Here is a 20652-nt window from a genome sequence, read left to right as displayed (position 1 = left end):
ACACACTATAGTCCTAGATCGTGTCATTTTTGCCAGGTTTTGTCTAGTGAAAGTTTTTTCAGAAAGATGTTTAAATAATAGTAGTAAATGTACTGCAGTTCTGTCCCTCACTGCCTCATTTTTATTCCTTTAAAAAAATGAAATATGGCACTACGCTGACAAGCAATTGAGTGCAACTTAAGCCATCAATATTTTGATCAGTTTTCCTGGAGAAACGGACCATTTTAAATAGTGCCGTCAAAATCGCATTAAAAAAAATAAAAGTTTTTGTTTACATAATATATGTGTGTGTACTGTGTATATTTATTATGTATATATAATATATATTATATATATTATCCGGCAAAGGATAAGTGTACACATATGTAGTTGTTTATTTTTGGTGTTTGGCTTAGTGTTATGTTAGAATCATTATTATACTCTTATACCTTTTGCTCTTTAATATTTTGAATTGTTTTGAGCTTTATTTTTTGTTTTTCATTTCAATGTTAAATTTTGAAATGTTGTTGTTTGCATTTGTCATTTTTATTTAATCTCTTTATTTAAAAAAATGTGTATAGGTAGTATTTATAAAGTTTTAGCTTTTAGTTTTGGATCTGTTTTTAGTTGTTTTAATACTAAAATTGATTGCTTCTGTTGTCCTCATTTGTAAGTCGCTTTGGATAAAAGCATCTGATAAATGACTAAATAAAAAAATAAAAATAACTACACATACATACAGTATATATTTTGAAAATATTCATATTTTTTCGGAAATATGTGCATGTATGTGTGTGCATATATATATACGTAATAAATATACACAGTTCACACATATATTATGTAAACAAAAACTTTTATTTCAGATGCGATTAATCGCGAGTTTGACAGCACTCATTTTAAATAGGCCTATTTATAGCTGTTTAAAGATAATTTTGTCAAAGTTAAGGAGTAAGCAGCATATAGATGACCTTGAGTTCAAGAAACGCTTTTTATTTATGTTCTTTATTAATATTTTTGCTTCTAAAAGAAACTGAAAGGAAGTGGGTATGTCATTGCGGCGCTGTAGAGTGAGGTAAATGAGCACATCTATGAGAATATATAAAAACAAAACTGACCAGATTCCATGGATTTGAACTGATCTCTGGGAGGTAAAGGTGGTTTCTCCATCTCAAGCTCTTTATGATGAACTTGGTTGTTCCTGTAATGAAAAAAGTAATTTATTGTAAACACATTTTTGTGTAGTAAGCATCTAGTCTTATATAAGCTTGACAGACTTACTGTTTTTTTAAATTTGTGTCACCGTAATGATTTGGTTTTGCTTGTGTACTGTACCAAGCAGCTAGAAAAAGAGGAAGCAAAGATTGAATGATTGAAATAAAAAATGGTAAATAAAATGAATCAAACAAAAGTGGTATACAACAATCAAACTGCTATTATAATGACTAGTCAAATGTGGCAGAGGTCACAAAGCCTATTTTTCAGTAACTATGATTTTGAGTCCAGTTACGTGCTGAGGCGGACAGTAGTGAAGTATTTTTACTTTGCTCAAGTAAATTTAAAAAGTATCTGTAGTTTATCAGAATGTTTTTCTTTGGAAAACTTTACTTCTCTACATTCCAAAGCATAATGTCTAGTTTATCAGAGTGTTTTTCTTTGGAAAACTTTACTTCTCTACATTCCAAAGCATAATGTCATACTTTTTACTGCACTTCATTTCATAAATAAAAGTTGTTGTTTGTTTTACCTTTAATACTTAAGAACATTAAAAAATGTAGTACTTTTTTGTACTCAAGTAAATCTTTGAATTAATTTTACTTGAGTAAAAGTAAGAAAGTATTAGATTTCTAATGTAATTAAGTATTAAATGATATTTAATATGAAACGTAGTGCAGTAAAAAGTACAATATTATGCTTTGGAATGTTGTGAAGTAAAGTTTTCTAAAGAAAAACACTCTGATAAAGTACAGACACCTGAAAAGTACTTTTACAGCGGAGTAAAAATACTTCACTACTGTCCGGCTCTGGTTACGTGAAATGACACAGAAGGTTGTTTTCTGCAGCTGTATTTGAGTTTCAAACATTTAGTTCAAAACCCTTTTATATTATATTAATGTTTTGTGAATTCCTTCTTTTTTTAAGTTAAATGGGTGTTAAATGAACTAAACTGATCTAAATGAATGACCATTTCCTAGCCAATAACAGTGGAAGTATTATTTATATTTACTGCAGTAAAAAGTGTGATAATTAACTCCTGTTCAACAGACGTATTTTACCTCTTTTACTGATGCAAACATTGATGATTATGAAAATCATTACTATCACCAGAGAGACCAGAATGATGGCCAGCAGTAATGCTGTCCAGAAATACTGACGTAAAGACTCCATCTGTGAAATGAAACATATAGAAAATGTTTAGATTCTATGATATATCACTATTAGATTAGCATATTTTGTTCCTCATTATGATAAATAACATCTCTAACGCACTAACTTGAAACTCCTGCTACTTCTTCTTTTCAGAACTGTTCAGGCACATGCTTGAAGTTTCTTATTTTCCAGTCAGCTGTGTTTCCTGGGTGGAGAATGTTAACCCAGTTTTAATATGCTTCCAAAACATGCTTTCAATAACTATTTTGCTATTTTAATATGCTTTCAAAAGCTATTTCGTAATGACAGAAAACGAATCCCTATGTGGTAATGAATACAGTCGGTTTCATTTGTGATATTTCAGATTTATCGCTATGGCATAAACAATGTCTCTCTAGCTCTATCATGCACACAGCACTCATCCTGCAAGAGACCAAGCTTTACACATGATTAACTGACTTCCTGCATCATTCTTTTATTAGCACTGGCTTATGCGATGCGACCTAATGCGTCCTACTCAGCTGACCTTCTCAGTTTTGGAATTCATTTATTTTAATAGTTTAGTATTTTGATGATTTTAATAATGTACAATATTTTCACAAACAGAATTAGAAAATAGACCATTATTCATTGAATCATTCTCAGTTGGTAAAGTGCAGATTCACACAATCCAAAACGTTAAAACAGTTAATAACGTTGTAAAGGAATATTGTATAATGCAACGGAAATATTGTAGATAATTCACTGCATGGATCTCAGATCTTAGATTGGTTTTAATAATATAAAGGAGCTTTTCAGATTGACAAACTTCAATAACCAATAAATTATTGTAGTGATGTTTTTTCTGTATTCTAAATCACACTGAAATTGCTATTAATTTATAATCTACACTTGATTTTAATTTATTACATTTTTTCATTATAAAAACTCAACTGTTTTATAACGGCTGTTTATGTGTTTGTGAAAATGAAAATAAGAAAAAACATAATTACCTTTGTCTTCAGTGTAGATCACATCAGTCTTGTACATGTTCTGTAAAAATGGCAATTACAGAAGTGTCACATACATCTGGGAAATGTAAATAAATGATTAAATTCTTCAGAACTTCCAGCCTCTCTCCACCCACCAGTCCTTCTACATAAGCTGTAGGTCTGTGTGACTCAGTGTGTTGTCAGGCAATTGTACATCGACTTTGTGTGTTTTTAGTGTGCTGTGGGGAGTTGAATGAGAGAGAGAGAGAGAGAGAGAGACTGAGGGATGGTATAGCCTATAACAGGAATAGAACTTCTGCTATTCTGCAGAGATCTGAATCCAAGCACGAAATTCACTGTCAGCTCAAAGTGGGGCTTCTATATGTTTATATTAGGTGTGGTCTCAGGGATTTGTTTGTTTATTTATTTGTGGTACAGTGGGTGTGGCCACCACAAGATCTGGTGAAATATTCATGAGTTTATTTATATATTATGGTCAATTTATTATTGTTAGAATCCACCGTTTTTAGTGTGCTGTGTGCAGGGGCGTCGCTAGCAATTTTGGGCCGATGAAAGAACATGAGGTTGGGCCCCCTACCGCACCAAACATACACTATATTGCCCAAAGTATTGGGAAAACTCAATAAAACTACGAAAAAAAAAAACATTTAAAGTCACACCAGAGGTGTTCAGCTGGGATTAGTACTTGGCTTTCTGCAAACCAGCCAAGTTCTTCCACACTGACTGAATCAATCTTTTTCTTTCTTTTTTTTACCTTGCCTTATACACAGAGGCATTGTTGTGTTAGAATAGAAAATGGTCCTGTTAAAACTATTGGTATAAAATTAGAAGCACACAAAGCTTTTTTTAAACTAAAAATTAGAAATTACTAAAGTAGTCAAGGTCAAGGTCAAGGTCAAAGTTTATTTATATTGCAAATTAAAACAACGTAGATGTTGACCAAAGTGCTTCACAAGCAAAACAAAACACACATAGAAAACAAAACGTAACAAGTAAACAATCCATTTACTTAAAACAAAATTGTATAAATGTAAAAAGCAGTCACAATCTGGTACATCACAAAAACTGCAACCCCTAGCATTTAAGAGGTACATACAAATGAACCAAATTATGAGTAAGCCTGTGAAAAAAGATAGGTTTTAATTGATGCTTTGAAAACGCTTAATGTAGGAGAAGCTCTAATCGTTAAGGGTAGTGTGTTCCAAAGGTTAGGAGCATAGACTGAAAAAGACCTGTCTCCCTTGGTTTTCAAACGAGATTTCGGGACATTCAGAAACAACTGGACTGAAGATCTGAGTGATCTCTGAGGAGAATAAAAACTTAAAATTCTGATATATAAATGGGGGCAAGTCCATGCAGTGCTTTGAACACGTAAGTTAAAACCTTAAAATCAATTCTTTGTCTCACAGGTAGCCAATGGAGAGAGGCTTGAACAGGTGAAATATGTTCCCTCTTTTTTGTCCCAGTCAGGAAACGTACTGCAGCATTTTGGACAATCTGTAGTCGTGCGAGTGATGACTGATTGATTCCAGCATACAAGGCATTGCAGTAATCAAGCCTTGAGGAAATAAAAGCGTGAATAACGGTCTCCAAATCCCTAAAAGTAAGTAGGTGCTTTAACTTTCGAAGTCGCTTTAGCTGGAAAAAGCTGGCCCTGACCACCGAATTTATTTGTTTGTCAAACTTCAGATCTGAATCAAAAATGACCCCCAGATTTCTAACATGGGAGTGTTTTTTTTAACTGAAGATGCCCCAAGAAATCACTGTATTTGTCAATCTGCGGTTGACAAAAAAGAAACTCTATATGAAGAACTAAAATCTTCTGCACTTTATTAAGGAATTGCCATTATCTCAAGAGCAATGAAATAAAATGAAAGTGATAGGGGGCAGACTTTTAGCTCAGCCATAATCTACTGATCCGGGGCCTTGAGGTCACACATGATCTCACTCATTAACATACGAGAGTGGCACATGCTGTTCTAACACACAAACACATTCTAACGTAAAATAATGTACAGTAAGATGGTGAGAGTGTGAGGGCGGAAGGCATATGATGGAATAAGAGTGGGACAACCCGCAGATGAAGGATGAGTAGGTGAAGATTAATGCAGAGTAATGTGACAGTTCTATAATGGGTGATTGTTGAATAGAACAGAAGCTCGCTGACCACAGATACCAAAAGCAGGCCTATAAATTCCACAGATGGCCCATGTGTTCGTATAAGACCTGTGATTTCACAATGCACACACACACACACACACACACACACTGAAAACACACTGCACTCTGATGTTTCCCACTCCTCTTTAGACAAAAATGTGACCCAGGGTCCTACTTGTTGACACAGAAACAATCACATGCATAAACGTACACCAACACACACATCAGATGTCAGTTTGAGGAACAATCCATTGGCTTCGCTTATATGCTTCCTAATAGCCTCTCAAACATATTGTAGTGAGCATATCCCAAGTTATGGAGACAATGCGAGGTCTCGATTAATGCGTCACTCTTTCAGCACAGACTCTCACAGCAGTACAAATTGGGACACAGCGGCCTCTCGTGGTCACTCATAATAACTACAAGAAAGTGGGTTTTGGAACCGGACAGGCTGCATCGTATTATTGCTGATATTTACCATTAAGACATTGAATTAAAATGTTATTTTTTTGTGAATGTCTATACATTAACATGAACACACACATACTGGCAATAAAACACCGTACCCCTTTCCTTTGCTCTTCTTTGAGTAAAATCTTTATATAAAACTTTACATTTAAATTAGGGATCGAGATTGTAGACGTAGGAGTCCAGCTAGCAGGGAACATTTTCAGAACTTTGACTAACGTCCTGGTTGTGAACAAACGTTATTCCAGTAACATTGATAGAATGTTCGTTCAAAGTTATCTGGTCTTTAATAATGTTCTCAAAACAGTAGGCTAGTAGGCCTACAAAAACATGATTTATATCATATTATTATTAATTATATGCATTATTATGTATACATTTATAGATCGTTCGTGGAACGTTTTTTTCCAAAATATTTTTGTTCTTGTTTCAGAGAACATTCAAGAGTAACACTCCCACAATGTTTGCAAAATGATCAAATTTATTGTTCCTTAAACATTCGCATAAGCAGAAAAAACTTTCTGTAATAATAATAATAATAATAATAATAATACATACACACATAAATAAATAAATAAATAAATAGTTAGGGTTCTGTCGTGTGTTCATGTGAGCGCGCGGCTTCGAGTGTGCTCGATCCGTGCGCTCTCTTGTCTGCGTGCTTTGTTTCATGTTGGAGCGTGGTGTTCGGATCCCGGCACTCATGTCTTGTTCAGACTCCGTTTCAGTTTGGTGTCGGGGGTCGGACACTCGCGCTCCATGTTCTGTTTTGTTGTGGGAGCGTCCGCTCTCTTGCCTGGCCTTGCCTTGCAAGTCGGTTTCCTCTACGGGGTAGTTTCTGTCTGTTTGTTTTGTTTTATTTTGTTTTTAATAAAAGCCCTAATTCCTCCTGCAATTGAGTCCTCTCCTCATCCCTGACAGTAATATGTTATGAACGAGAATGTTAGCAAAACGTTCTTATAACATATTTTTGTTAGCTGGAAGTGTGCTTGTTTCTGCATATTGTCTACTCTCAGTTTTAGAGTTTGGTGGTCTATATATCACTGCAATGAGCAGAGAACCTAGGGATTCAACTTTGCATAACATAGCCTCAAAACTGTGGTAACTATCTACTAATAAAAGCCTGCACTTAAACATCTTTTTAAAAATAACAGCAATTCCACCACCTTTCCTTGACTTTCTGGGGCAGCTGAAAAAGCCACAGTTCATGGGGGTAAGTTCTGAAAAGGGGCTTAGATCATTTTCAGTGAGCCAAGTTTCGGTAATAAACATGAAATCCAAATTTTTTGATGAAAAAAAGTCATTTAGTAAAAATGTCTTGTTCACTACTGATCTTGCATTTATCAGCGCTGATTTTATTAGCACCGTTTTGTTGTCTTGCTCTTTCACAGAGTACGTGGACAACTTAGATAGATAACAAGTATAACAAGTATTTACGCCTCGCTGAGATGTTTCCCGACGCCGGGTCCGTCTGGCAGTGGAAGGTATAGATGGTATAGATCCCGATGAAGTGATGATAGTTTTCTGTGACAGGCGAACTCCCCGGTGAACATATCGCGGGCTGCGGATAATCCCCAACTCAGCGCACGCTGAGTAGACGTCAGGTGCCAGGTGAGTTTCAGAGCGATTGTTCATATGCAGAAGTTCTGAAGTTGTATATTGAATTCGCATGATGATGGCGTGCGATACATAGACACTGGAGTATCGTTCACTATTCAAGGTGACGATAGACCATAGAGAGGACAACAAAGCCCATCGAACGAAGAAAAAGATCATAGTTCAGTCACTCACCAAATCAGACGCAGTTTAGTTTAATCCAGGGGAAGTACATAACAGCTGCGAGAATGCCCGGGGACAGTATTTCCAATTTTAATCCACAACACAGGTAAGACGTGATGGCATGTCTAAGGCACGATGGTACTGAACAAGTAATGCCAGCCAGAGCGAACCCACGTTAGCCAAGTCTGAACGTCACATCACGAACCAGCAAACTAGAAGGAAAACAGCACAACAGTAGCAGTTTTCAAGCCCAAAGACGAGTCCCAAAACGCCAATAAGTGGTGGAGTAACGAAACGAAAATAGTCCAACAGAGGGGTGGAAAAGTACAGAAAAATCAGTCCATGTACGGACTACGGAGCGGCAGCCAGACGCGCACAGCGTTCCCGACCCGGAAATGGTTGGAAAAAAAAAGGTTAAACCTGTTCATTAGAAGGGGGTGTCCCAATACTTTTGCCAATATAGTGTACAAGCCAGCCTAGCTATTCAAAATATTTGTCTGCAATTTAATAATATTGACCTATTGCTTTTGACCATGCGATGAAAAGCAAATAACTATAATCAAATCATAAAATGGCAAATAAAACTGTTTGTGAAACAATTTAAAGAAATTTAAGAAAGAAAAAAAAAAGAATTAGGGTGAATCGATACATTATGAATAATTTACTGCCATTGTGTAAATAATATGTAATGATGTAATCTATAAATTAGCAACTGTAATCATTTGCTTAATAAAAGCCTCCTTTGAGATCGTTTTGACAGACATGTTTGTGTATTATTTTCAATGTGTTTATTGCTAAGTTTAGTGTGGCAAACGGTGGCAAAATAATTAAATAATAATTCGCGTGCAGTGTATCAGGTTGCCATGACAACCTCACGAGCTTCCTTCTGCTGCTCTATGTAATCAGAGTGTGAATTTGTAGATTTTCTATAGCAAAACTAAAATTTGTTTAAAAGTGCGACTGACCAAATCGTCCGGTTCGGTTTGCCCCCCCTCAAACTCGAAGACATCTCTAATTAAAAGCAAATAACTATAATCAAATCATAAAATGGCAAATAAAACTGTTTGTGAAACAATTTAAAGAAATTTAAGAAAGAAAAAAAAAAGAATTAGGGTGAATCGATACATTATGAATAATTTACTGCCATTGTGTAAATAATATGTAATGATGTAATCTATAAATTAGCAACTGTAATCTGATTATGGGCACTTTAAAATGTAATAGCATCTAATTAGAAGTGCCAATGAGACACATACAATACAAATAAAATGTAATAGTGTGTCCGGCCACTAAGTTTTAGTGAATTGTTCCTGAGATTGATTATATATTTATTTACTTAATTACTTACTTACTTGCTTACTTATTGTGGAGTAGTGGGTATTCTGTGCATTCAGCATTTTTTGTTGGTTGATTTGTTTGTTTGTTTATTATGGTATAGTGGGTGATGTAAATTCAGTGAATTATTCATGAATTTATGCATTTATTTATTTGTTTATTTATTTATTTATTGTGGTAAGTTTTGGTTGTTTGGTTGTGTTTATTGTAGTATGATGCCGTGAAAAATTTACTGATCTTTTTTTATTTATTTATTTGTTAATAATAATAATTATTATTATTATTGTGTGTGCATTTATTCTTGTGGTGTATTCGGTGAAATATTCATTAATTAATTTATTAAAATGGAAAATCTAATGAATAGCCTAATAAACGAGACACATATACAAAACAAACAGCATAAATAAAATTGCATTAATAAAATAAATAAATATAGATAACGCAAACAAAATGTCAAATTCAAGTCTTTCTGTGTTGTTTATTAATCATGAATTTATCGTTTACTGAAGACAGCTCCGCCCATTCGGTGCGCGCATGCGCAGTGCGTGTTATTTCTACAATGACGTTGCTCAGTGTCTACTAGTAGTCTGTTCTGCTGAGCGCTCCTCGCTTTCCTTCAGAGAGCCGCTTTTCTAAACTCAGCCCCGGGAAACCATGTCCGAGCAGGCCTCGGGACCCACCCAGCCGCCTCAACAAGACGGTAAGCATTTTTCATCACAAGGAGAGGTTTGTCGTGCTGATTTAGCTGTGCTCGTTGAAGGCCTGCGGGCCCGTTCGTCCACGGATTAGCAAGCAACAGTCAACCGGCTGACAGATACACCTCTGTGTGCCTATTTATTAAAACAGTCATGTGATGCTTTAATGCTTGATATGCGTCGATGCTTCTGACGGAACGCTTCTTGCACAAAGCATTGGATATGCTGGTCTTCAAGTACACTAAAGCGTGTTTATTATATGGTCAACATGATGAAGTTGCACCCAGTGTGATCAGCAGATGACAGCTGGACACTGAAAGTGTTTTAAGAGTATCAGGACAGACGGGTTCGTTTTTTATCATGTCTACATGTTTTTGTTTGTAACGTTGTTCAGATGGTATGATTCGCATGCATCTTCTTTGTCTTTTGTGTAGATAGTAAATACGCCCCTGGCAATGTGTTAAAGGAATAGTTCACCAAAATTAGTTCACCTTCTGGCCACAATATGTAACGTAGATGAGTTTGTTTCTTGAACAGATTTGGAAAAATTTAGCATTGCATCACTTGCTCACCATTGAATCCTCTGCAGTGAATGGGTGCCGTCAGAATGAGATTTGTGAATTTTTGTGATGTTTTTAATCAGCAAGTAATCCAAACAACTCCAGTCCATCAATTCACATCTTGGGAGGTGAAAAGCTGCATATTTGTAAGAAATAAATCCATTATTAAGACTTTAAACAGTTGCTACTGGACAACATACATATTAATCCATTATCCATAATGCTTCCGTCAGTGGAAAAGTCCATCCAACCTTGTCCTCACATCAAAATCCATCCACAATATTTGTTTACAACTGTTTTGGACTGTTTTAGCTTTTGTAAAGAGTGTTTGATCAATATTATATAGGACGTGTATTTTAGCCACAAGCAATGTTTTGAAGTTAAAATGTCTTAATGGCTTTTTAAAAATGACAAACACTCAGGTTTTTTCCCCCTAACTAGACTTTAGTTGTTGTACTGGAGTCATGTGGATTATCATGATGTTTTTATCAGCTGTTTGGATTCATTCTGACGGCACCCATTCACTGCAGAGGATCCATTGATGAGGAAGTAATGTAATGCTAAATTACTTCAAATCGGTCATAAATGAAGAATCTAATTCATCTACATTTTGGATGGCCTGATAGTGAGCAAATTTTCTTTGTGTGTGTGAAGAATTCCTTTATTATTATCAGGTATGACTCAAATGACATTTTATGGAAACAATTATTTTCAAGTTTTAAGTCTACGCACGTGCTGCTTCAGTCCCGTTGAGCTACATTTTTGTTGTAGGTTGAGTTCATAACACAGCCATCTGTCATCCCTGAAGGCCTGTGGTTGCTTTGGGTGTAGTCGTCCTTTACAATCGTCCTTTGCTGCACTTTGTAATGCATATGCGTTAGTAAAAACTTGTATTTAGTCCTAATTAATGTAAAAACCAGCAATAGAGATGTATGATCTATCATGACATATTCGGGGTTGACTGACCTATGTGACTGCTCTGGCTTGGACTTGGCAAGTCTGTACTTGTTTACTTTGATGAAATACTGCTTGTCTAGAATGATGTAAGGATCTTCATTGAAGAAAGCGTTTTTTTTCTTCCCCTGTAGGCTGATGTTCTTTAAATGAATCTGCCAGCTGGCTTAATGGCTATTAATCAAGCTGAAGCTTTATTCACATCATCTGTGGCTCTGCTTCAATCAAGCATCAGTGCTACTGAAGAATATATAAAGAGAAAAACATCATATCGTTCATATAGTCATTTCTATCATAGATGTGTTTCTGTATATTCATTTTTATTTTATTATGATTATTACTATTTTTTCAAAATAATGTAATTGTGAGGTCTAAATAGGGATATGCCGGTATCAAATTTTCATGTTGCGATTAATTGCTAATGCTTTTATCACGGTATGCTGTATTATCACGATGTTGAAATTTAGTTTTAAAAAGTGCTGTCATAATACAGTATAAGAGGTTTAATAACATTTTTCTTATAACATTCATGCAGCATACAGCGGTGTTGTGCATTTTGACCAGTTGATGGGAAAAGTATTCTTAAAATGCATTCAAAATTCGGAATAATTTGTAATAAATAATTATTCACGGTATTTAGAAGTGCCCACAATAACAATATCGTGCATATTCATTACCGTGATATATCGCATTACCGTATACAGGCACAAGTCTAGGTCTAAAATGTTTTGTGGGGGTCATACTAGTTGTTGTCTTTGACGTGATATTTTGTAACACTTTAAAAGCCTCCGAACCTCAGTAAGAAGTCAAAGTAGTTTAGTAAAGGTCCAAATAGCAAAAGAGGGCTGTGACATGTTTGATTAGTGAATGAGAATCAAATCAAATAAAACTGTCCCAAATAAAACTCCAACATGTGAACTCAAGAGAACTGAAGAGAATGTGAGCTATTATTTTTGCTTATTTTTTTGGCCTAAAGTTTTATATGCTTGAAATTAGTACAAGTACACTACAGCTCAAAAGTTTGGGGTCAGTTTGATTTTTCTTTTTTTTTTTTAAATGAATCATTAAGCAAGAATGCATTAATTGTTGAAATGTGGCATTAAAAAATCTACTGCGATGTGACTATCGTGGAAGCGCACATCGCGATATCGATGCTGATACGATATATAATGCAGCCCTACAGTGTGGCACTGATGGATGTTTGATTGCTCCGGCAGGGGTTCTGCAGCAGCGCGTGGCTGAGCAGGAGCAGGATCGAACTGACTTCCTGAAGCTCAAACAACAGCTGGAGATGGAGTTCAACCAGAAGCGGGCCAAGTTTAAGGAACTCTATCTGTCTAAAGAAGGTAATGTATGGTTTACAATATTTGCTGATGGACCAGTAAGATACAGAAAAAAGAGAGATGTATTTGTTTTGTTTGTTTTAGTTTTAGTTCATTTTAAAAAATTGCTTATTTTTAGTTTTGCTTGCTTGACTGTTTTTATTCTTTTTGTGTTTTTATTATTATTATTATTTAGTTTTTGATTTCTGTTTTTGTTAATTAATTTGTTTATTTATTTGTTCTTTAGTTCACATAGGTGTAGCAGAAGTGTAGTTCGTCACATGCAGTTTTAAAAGGGAAAACAAATTCTTTCAATAGACATGTAATGCATCCATTACACGTTGGGCCTGGATGCACACATAGATACAGTAGACTGAACAACAAGTCGTCATAGATCTTTATTTCCCAGTGAATCTGTCCTGGGGCAGGATGAAACCACTAACCCAGATACATTTCCAAACTTTTCTATCAGCGTTAGCAGGGGGCTGAACACTAGGCTCCATTTATACTTAATACATGAATATGGGTGTAATCGGAGTTCAATTATTAGTCAAAGTTAATGAAACGTCATAGTGAGGACACGCTGTAATAGTGAAACAAATGCTGGTGGCCTTACAGAACTGAAGCTGTTGGTTCCTCTACATAAACCTTTGTTCTTGTCCTGTAAATATCTCAGAGGAGCTGAAGAGGCAGGCTGCTGTACTGGAGAAGGCCCAGGCAGAGCTGAGCAGTGTGCAGACGCAGCTGGAGGAGGCTAAAGCAGAGATGGAGACCATCAAAGCGGTGGCCACTGTCTCTGAGAGCACAAAGCAGGAAGCCATCGACCAGGTCAAGCAGCAGTGGCAGGAGGAGGTGGCGTCACTGCAGGCTATTATGAAAGGTAATAAGATACTGATTATTTTCATGCTAAAGTGTCTGGTAACCGATACGCAGAACCGCTTTTTATTTATTGTTCTATTTCTGCTGTTTGAAACGGTAACCAAATCATTCATCTCTATCCTGAAGGTGACTGAACTGCTGTGTGACAAAACTAATATTGCTTTGAGTAATAATAAAAAGTAAAACACTTTTTGCAAGCAACAAATTAAAGATGGCAACCTTCAATGCCATCACACCACTGCTTTTAAGAAGAAGCCATGGGTTAAATAGCTTAAAATTTTAAAGACTTTCTAGATGGCACCATTTATTGCCGTTTTTCATATTATCTACACTAGTTCTACATAGGTTTTTTTTTCCTTTTTTATTTTTTTTTATTTTATAAAGAACTACTTTTATTCAGCAAAACTTTTATTTTATTCTTTATACAAAATATTTATATTTCAAATAAATGCTGTTCTTTTTAAAGTGTTATTTAGTATTATTTATATTCTAATAGTATTTTTATTGTTATTTTGAATTAGTTTTTTCTTATTTTAATTCTTAATAATTTTTTTTGTAATGTTGTCATTTGTTTATTTGTCAGTTTTTATTTGTTTCCAGTTAGTAATTTTAGTGCCTCAACTTAGTTAGTTGCCAGGACAGTATTTCTATTTGTTGTTTATTTTTTGTCTAGTATTTATATTTAATTTTATTTCAGCTTTACTTCAATTAACAAAATACTATAGAACCCATTATAATCAGTGATGCTGTCTACACTGGACGCGGCGCGACACGACAAATCCCCGACAGTAAACTGCTGCCTCGTTCTGTCTATGACGTACTGACACAAAATTCAAATGATTTGCAACAGTCGCTTTGTCGCGTGACGCGTCCAGTCATTGTAGACAGACTTTAGCTGTTGCGGCGCGGCGCAACAACTGTCGCATCTGGTATATAGGATAGCAACGAATGATGACACGTATGATTTGTCGTGCCGTGCCACATCCAGTGTAGACAGCATCACTGATTATAATGGGTTCTATAGTATTTTGTCGCGTCGTGCTGCACCGCTCGCGTCCGGTGTAGACACGGTGTCAAGACGCACCATCACAAGAATACACGAGTTATATGAAAAGGAGATTTTAATTTGATTACATTAATGTTTAAGTTGAGATTTACAAGAAATATTTTAACTGCTACAATGTAAAGGGAATACTGCTGTAAAAAAAGCACCATATTTGTTTAAAGTGTTTACAAACCAAATGTTATTGCACTTTTGTTCATACAGCAGTACTTTTAAAATAAAAGTGCGCAATACAGTACTTTTGATTTCATTATAGAATTTTGCGCATAACAATGCGATTAATCGCAGAAAAATCATGTGATTAATCGTGTTTTAAAAGAATTTAATCGTTACCCAGCACTATTTAAAATATATTACGCATTCATATAAACTCCTACCCCTAAATGTATCGCGATTTGTTTAGCATCTCAACCGATTTGAATCGTCACATATTTGAATCGATTTTCAACCGGCTCGCAGTTAATCGTTACATCCCTACTTGGTGATCATAAGAGTTTGTTTTTAGTTATGTGCCTGAATCTCCAGTAAAATGTGTTAAATGCACTTTACACATGTTGGTCGCTGAATATATTTTTATATTATCCAATATATTTAATAAATTAAAATTCAGGGGACACATGATGTGTAGAGACAGAAGTGCAGACAGAAATCTGCAGTGTGTCTTCGAGTCCAGATTCAGCATAAACCTTGTTAAATCGTAAGCGTCATAAATAAACCCTATTTGGACAAGGAAGGATTAGCAAGATTTCTTTTGATCTCTGCCGTGAATGTAAAATGTGTTTCTGAGGCTTCCCGTTTGATGTATAAATCCTTATCTTGACGTGCGTGTTTAGATGCAGAGCGGGAAATTAAGTTGCAGTTCCAGCAGAAGCTGGAGCAGGAGCGCGCTCATTGGACACAGTACCGCGACGGGATGGAGCGAGAGGTGGCTGAGCTCCGCCGCCGTCTCTCTGAGGGACAGGAGGAGGAGAACTTGGAGAACGAGATGAAGAAGGTCAGATTCGCTTTTTGATTTGACTACTTTTTAGCATTTTACTTCCCCGAACTGTGAAAAAGATATGAAAGAGACATTTTTTCGGAATCGTGACTCAAAGCCAGAGTGTTTACATCGTGTTAGTACTGGGTGTGTTTAGCAAGCTTGGGTTTGTATTAATCTAGGCTCAGGAGGACGCAGAGAAGCTACGCTCGGTGGTGATGCCAATGGAGAGTGAGATTGCAGCGCTGAAGGCCAAACTGTCAAGCTCAGAAGATCGAGTTAAGGAACTCGAGGCAGCGAAGGTTAGACGTGCATAAAAAAAGTGGAACTGAGAGCCAGACCGTTTTGTTCAGATATATTATTAGATGTGACTCATTTTGTTACTTTCTTGTGGTTATGACCTCTTGAATAGACAAATTCACACCTGGCCAAGTGATTGAACGGTGAATATGTGCAACATTACAGCCGTTAGTTATGATTATGACTGATTATGTTTTGGCCTTAGGAATGAGTCATAAATCAGTTGAGTCTTGTAAAACTTGGTAGAAGTCAATGATCCAGCAGCCATCTCAGTCGTAAAGTCAAAAGATTGTAGATGAGTCTGCCAGTTTATTTTGAAACATAAAATGTTCATTTTAAGTCAGCTGTTTGACTCTTGAGGTGTAAAGGTTGTGTGAAGGCCTCTGTTTATGGGTGCTTCTACTTTTAATCATGGAAAACAAAGTTTGAACATGTGCTTGGTTAATTCCCAGGTGAAGGAGCTCAATCACGTCCTGAAGGCTGAGAAATCATGCCGTACAGACTTGGAGATGTATGTTGCCGTCCTCAACACCCAGAAATCTGTCCTTCAAGAAGACGCAGAGAAACTTCGGAAAGAACTACATGAAGGTACATTTCTAGAAGTTTTAGTTTCATAGAACACTGGAAGTTTGTTTTTTAACACTGTATGTAATTTTCCTTTTTGTTCTTATTTTGGTTGATTGGTTGGTCAGTTCAGGTTGCCACAAGCTAGGTCTAGTTTTATTTATTTATTTTATTGGTTGCACTTTTACAGTACGTGTACGTACATGTACTTACCTAAGTAATATAAGGTAACTACATGGGGTAGGGTTAGGTTTAGTACCTAGTTATTACCTAGGTATAGTAATTACTTTAATAAGTACATATTATGTACATGAGGATCAGATTCAGGACTGTAAAATAAAGTGTTACCATTTTATTTATTTACTTGCTTGCTTTTAACTGCACATTAGTGCATATGTCCAAGCAGGCACTGGTATAAGATACAGTTGATATATATGATATAGGATAAATATTTTTTTCTTCTATTGTTTAGGGTTAGTTTGGGTTTAGTAATGTTTTATAATATAAAGAAGTTACTACTTGTGTTCAGCAAGGATGCATTAAGATGATAAGAAGTGAGAGTAAAGGCATTAAAAATGTTACAAAGTTTCTATTTCAAATAAGTGCTGTTCTTTTGAACTTTCTTCATTAAAGAATTCTTTAAAGATTTGTTAAATCATATCAAGCAGCATAACCATTTTCAAAATTCATAATTATAAGAAGCATTTCTTGAGCACCAAATCAGCAAATTAGAATTATCTCTGAAGGGTAATGTGACACTGAAGACTGAAGTAATGGCTGCTGAAAATTCAGCTTTCAGGAATAAATGACATTTTAAAATATATTCAAATAGAAGACCTTTATTTTAAATGTTATTCCTAATATTATTTTAAATTATAATGTAATTTAAAAATAATTAAATATGACCATTTTCCCTTTTTTCTTTCCTTTCCTTTTTTTAACATTAATCTTAACGATCCAAAACTTTTGACTTTTAATTTGGTTATTGACAAGCATTATAGTTTGCACTACACTATACCTTAATGTCATATAAGGAAGTGCATACAGGATGTGTTTTTGTGTTCCGAAACAGAACACAAGTTCTTAAGGCGTGTTTTAAGAGTTAAACTATTTTTAACTTGACCCCGTCTTTAAAACTCAGCATTCATGGTGTCAGTTGCTCACAAAAGAGAACAAATGCATCCTGTGTGAACGTTCCAAACACCGTAGCAAACTTTTACGTGCTTTTTTTTTGTTTACTTATACGGTAATAAACTCAATCCAAATGTAATATTTGCTGTAAGGTTAGATGTGTTAGATTGTGCTGATGGTGTTTCATCATCATACGTTATGATCAGCTGTCACTCGCACGTGTGCACCAAAATTCTTGGTAACACTTTACAATAAGGTTCCATGTGTTAACTGTATTTAATGCATTAACTAACAGTAAACAATACATTTGTTACAGTATTTATTAATCTTTGTTAACATTAGTTAATAAAAATACAACTGTTTATTGTTAGTCCGTGTTAGCTCCGGTCTATTAACTAACATTAATAGATACAACTTTTCATTTTAATAATGTATTAGGAAATGTTGGAATGAACATTAACTAAGAGTAATAAATGCTTTAGAAATATTTTTCATTGTAAGTTTAACTCATGTAGTTAACAATTAACAAATGGAACCTTATTGTATAGTTACCAAATTATTTGTCACATTCACTCTAACTTGCGAATGTGAGTGACATGCTCGTACTGTAGAGCCGTGATAGGCTAGAGGGCTTTATATCCCATTTCCTGTAAGTAGTCAGTTGATTTCAGTTGATTGGCGTCCAGTTTGAATTGTGGTTTGTCTTCCAGTGGTTCACCTGCTGGAGTTGGAGCGGCAACAGCACAATCAGCTGAAACACACTTGGCAACGTGCCAACGATCAGTTCCTGGAGTCACAGCGGCTGCTGATGCGAGACATGCAGCGCATTGAGAGCGTTCTGTCCTCCGAGCAGCTGCGGCAGGTGGAGGAGATGAAGAAGAGGGACCAGGTACTTCTGTTGTTTAATGAACTGGAAGCATTGAATCTGTTCTAAAAGCAATTCTCAATTGAGGCTGTTTAGTAGGTATAAAAGATCTGGTTGGTTGCACTGTGTCCTAACCAGACAATTGAAGCAACAAGCTTTCAGTGTCAAGTAATTTTTTTCTGGTCTTACTAAAAGCTAAAATGCTTCATGAAGCACCAAAAAACCCTTTGCCAGTCAGAAAATTTTTGTTTAACACACAACAATGTGGAGCAGGAGTTTATACCAAAGAGACTTCAGTGTGGGTGGAGCTGCTCAGCATGACTCGACAGAAACCAATTTTTAAATACGTTTAATTTTTCAGTAATACATTTACATTTAGTCATTTAGCAGATGCTATTATCCAAAGCGACTTACAAATGAGGACAATGGAAGCAATTTAAAATGAACAAAAGACAAGTCTCAGTTAGCCTAACGCAATACACATAGCAAGGTTTTTCTTTTTTTTTAAATTATAAAATAAAAAGAAAACAGATGGAATAGAAAAAGAATAGAGCAAGCTAGTGTTTGAGGCCTTTTTGGCTTTTTGTTAATTGTATAATAAATAAAAGAAAGCAAATAGATAGAATAGAGAAGCTAGTGTTTTTTTTTTTAAAGAAAAATAAATTAGTAAATTTATAATAAATAGTAAATAAATAGTTACAGTTAATAAATAATAAATAAATAGTACAGTTAGTAAATAAATAAAGTGCAAGTCTAAAAGGGGCAAGTTTGTTTTTTTTTAAGAGTAGAATTAGAATAGAGAGTGTTAGAGGTAAAGTAAAGATGGAAGAGATGTGTTTTTAGCCGATTCTTGAAGGTGACTAAGGACTCAGCTTCTCAGCTGTCATTCCACCAGGAGGGAACATTTAATGTAAAAGTATTTCTATAAGAAATATTAGTGACTGATTAGTGAGCTGAGGCCAAGCCGCTACGACGGATTTCCATCAGTTCATAAAGACAGTCACTATAATAAGAAGTAGAATAAGACAAATAAGTTACCAATCATATGAAATTAGTATTAATAAATTAATTTGTACTACAGAGGTGGCACAGAAGAACACAAGTGGCTTGTAGGTACATTTTCAGACGTTTAATGAGGCTTAGAGGTGGCATGAGTGCAATTAAATTAATTCATGTGGAGATTAATGTTTTAAATATAAAATTGAATACAGAAATATTAATTGATTTAAATAACTGAAATTATATGCTAAAAATGAAACTAAATCTGCCAGCAGGTGGCGGGAAGTCACTGGTTTTATCACTGAATCATTCATTCAATTGATTAGTTCAAATGGCTGAATCATTCAGGAATGAAGCAAGTAACTGTCTTTATGAACTGACGGAAATCCGTTGTAGCGACGGAAAACTTTAATTCCTGAACCCAAGACACCACAAAAACAGCTCTGATCACGGCATCCTCCATTCACTTCTATCAGATCAATAGGTCTGTTGAATCTCTAAATTATTATGGAAAGACAGCAACATTGTATTGTATTGTAAAGTATAAGTATTGTAAAAATTTAATATTTTGAGTATTATATATATATATATATATATATATATACACTGAGTACTATGACATCTGGTTAGTCTTACTGTAAATTTATGCAAATATTTGGTCAGGAAGAGGATGAGAAGGAAAGATTGAGCCAGGCTAAAGAGGCCAGTGAGGATGATGGGACGGAGCATGCAGAAGCAGGGGAAGACTCTCTGCTCGGACTCTCCATAGAAGAGGTATTTTTACAGTAATTCTGTGTTTTTTTGATAATTTAATATAATTACTATCAAAAATGGTTGCAATCAAAGGCATTGAACAATAAGAATTTAAATAATCTTTGGAATGTAATTAAAATGTATTAATTTCTTATTTTTGGCTAGGGTTGGGTATCGTTTTTTTTTTTTTAAATACCGGTGCCAAATCGATACTTTTAAAACGGTTCCGGTGACTGAACCGATACTTATTAAAAAAATAAATAAATAAAAATTCCCCCAAAAATGATGGATTGGCTATTAGCACTATAAACACATGATGTCTGTTTCATTCATACTGTACGCCAGAGGGCGCCCTCACACAGAAAATCCACATATCCAGTCAGAGAATGACCATCCAGGAAATCGCTTATATGGACAAAGGCATGCTATTATAGCGGTACCTGAGTAAACAGAACATATAAACGTTTTGAATGATAAAACAAAGACAATAAACACTCGACTGGGACAG

At 35.3% G+C, this 20652-nt stretch overlaps 2 protein-coding genes across 2 annotated transcripts in view; one reads left to right on the top strand and one right to left on the bottom strand.

Annotated features, from left to right (window-relative positions):
- Positions 1–8126, bottom strand: part of LOC107709761 (SLP adapter and CSK-interacting membrane protein-like) — a 10098-nt gene extending 1972 nt beyond the window's left edge. Inside the window, exons 1-6 of the mRNA XM_016514369.1 lie at positions 7761–8126; positions 3342–3381; positions 2474–2554; positions 2256–2367; positions 1261–1321; positions 1098–1180 (exon numbers count right to left, since the gene is read on the bottom strand). Coding sequence (XP_016369855.1) covers positions 1098–1180; positions 1261–1321; positions 2256–2367 — 256 coding nt within the window. The 5' untranslated portion in view covers positions 2474–2554; positions 3342–3381; positions 7761–8126. The remainder of the gene's footprint in view (positions 1–1097; positions 1181–1260; positions 1322–2255; positions 2368–2473; positions 2555–3341; positions 3382–7760) is intronic.
- Positions 8127–9639: 1513 nt separating this feature from the next.
- The window catches only part of LOC107709759 (rab GTPase-binding effector protein 1-like), a 30791-nt gene continuing 19778 nt past the window's right edge, over positions 9640–20652 (top strand). The window contains exons 1-8 of the mRNA XM_016514366.1: positions 9640–9783; positions 12510–12638; positions 13291–13494; positions 15390–15550; positions 15715–15834; positions 16285–16420; positions 18238–18416; positions 20055–20165. Coding sequence (XP_016369852.1) covers positions 9738–9783; positions 12510–12638; positions 13291–13494; positions 15390–15550; positions 15715–15834; positions 16285–16420; positions 18238–18416; positions 20055–20165 — 1086 coding nt within the window. The 5' untranslated portion in view covers positions 9640–9737. The remainder of the gene's footprint in view (positions 9784–12509; positions 12639–13290; positions 13495–15389; positions 15551–15714; positions 15835–16284; positions 16421–18237; positions 18417–20054; positions 20166–20652) is intronic.

This window comes from Sinocyclocheilus rhinocerous, unplaced genomic scaffold (assembly GCF_001515625.1).
Source record: "Sinocyclocheilus rhinocerous isolate Xijiao unplaced genomic scaffold, SAMN03320098_v1.1 scaffold896, whole genome shotgun sequence".
Classification (NCBI taxonomy): Eukaryota; Metazoa; Chordata; class Actinopteri; order Cypriniformes; family Cyprinidae; genus Sinocyclocheilus; species Sinocyclocheilus rhinocerous.
This window is presented reverse-complemented; position numbering and strand designations above follow the sequence as displayed.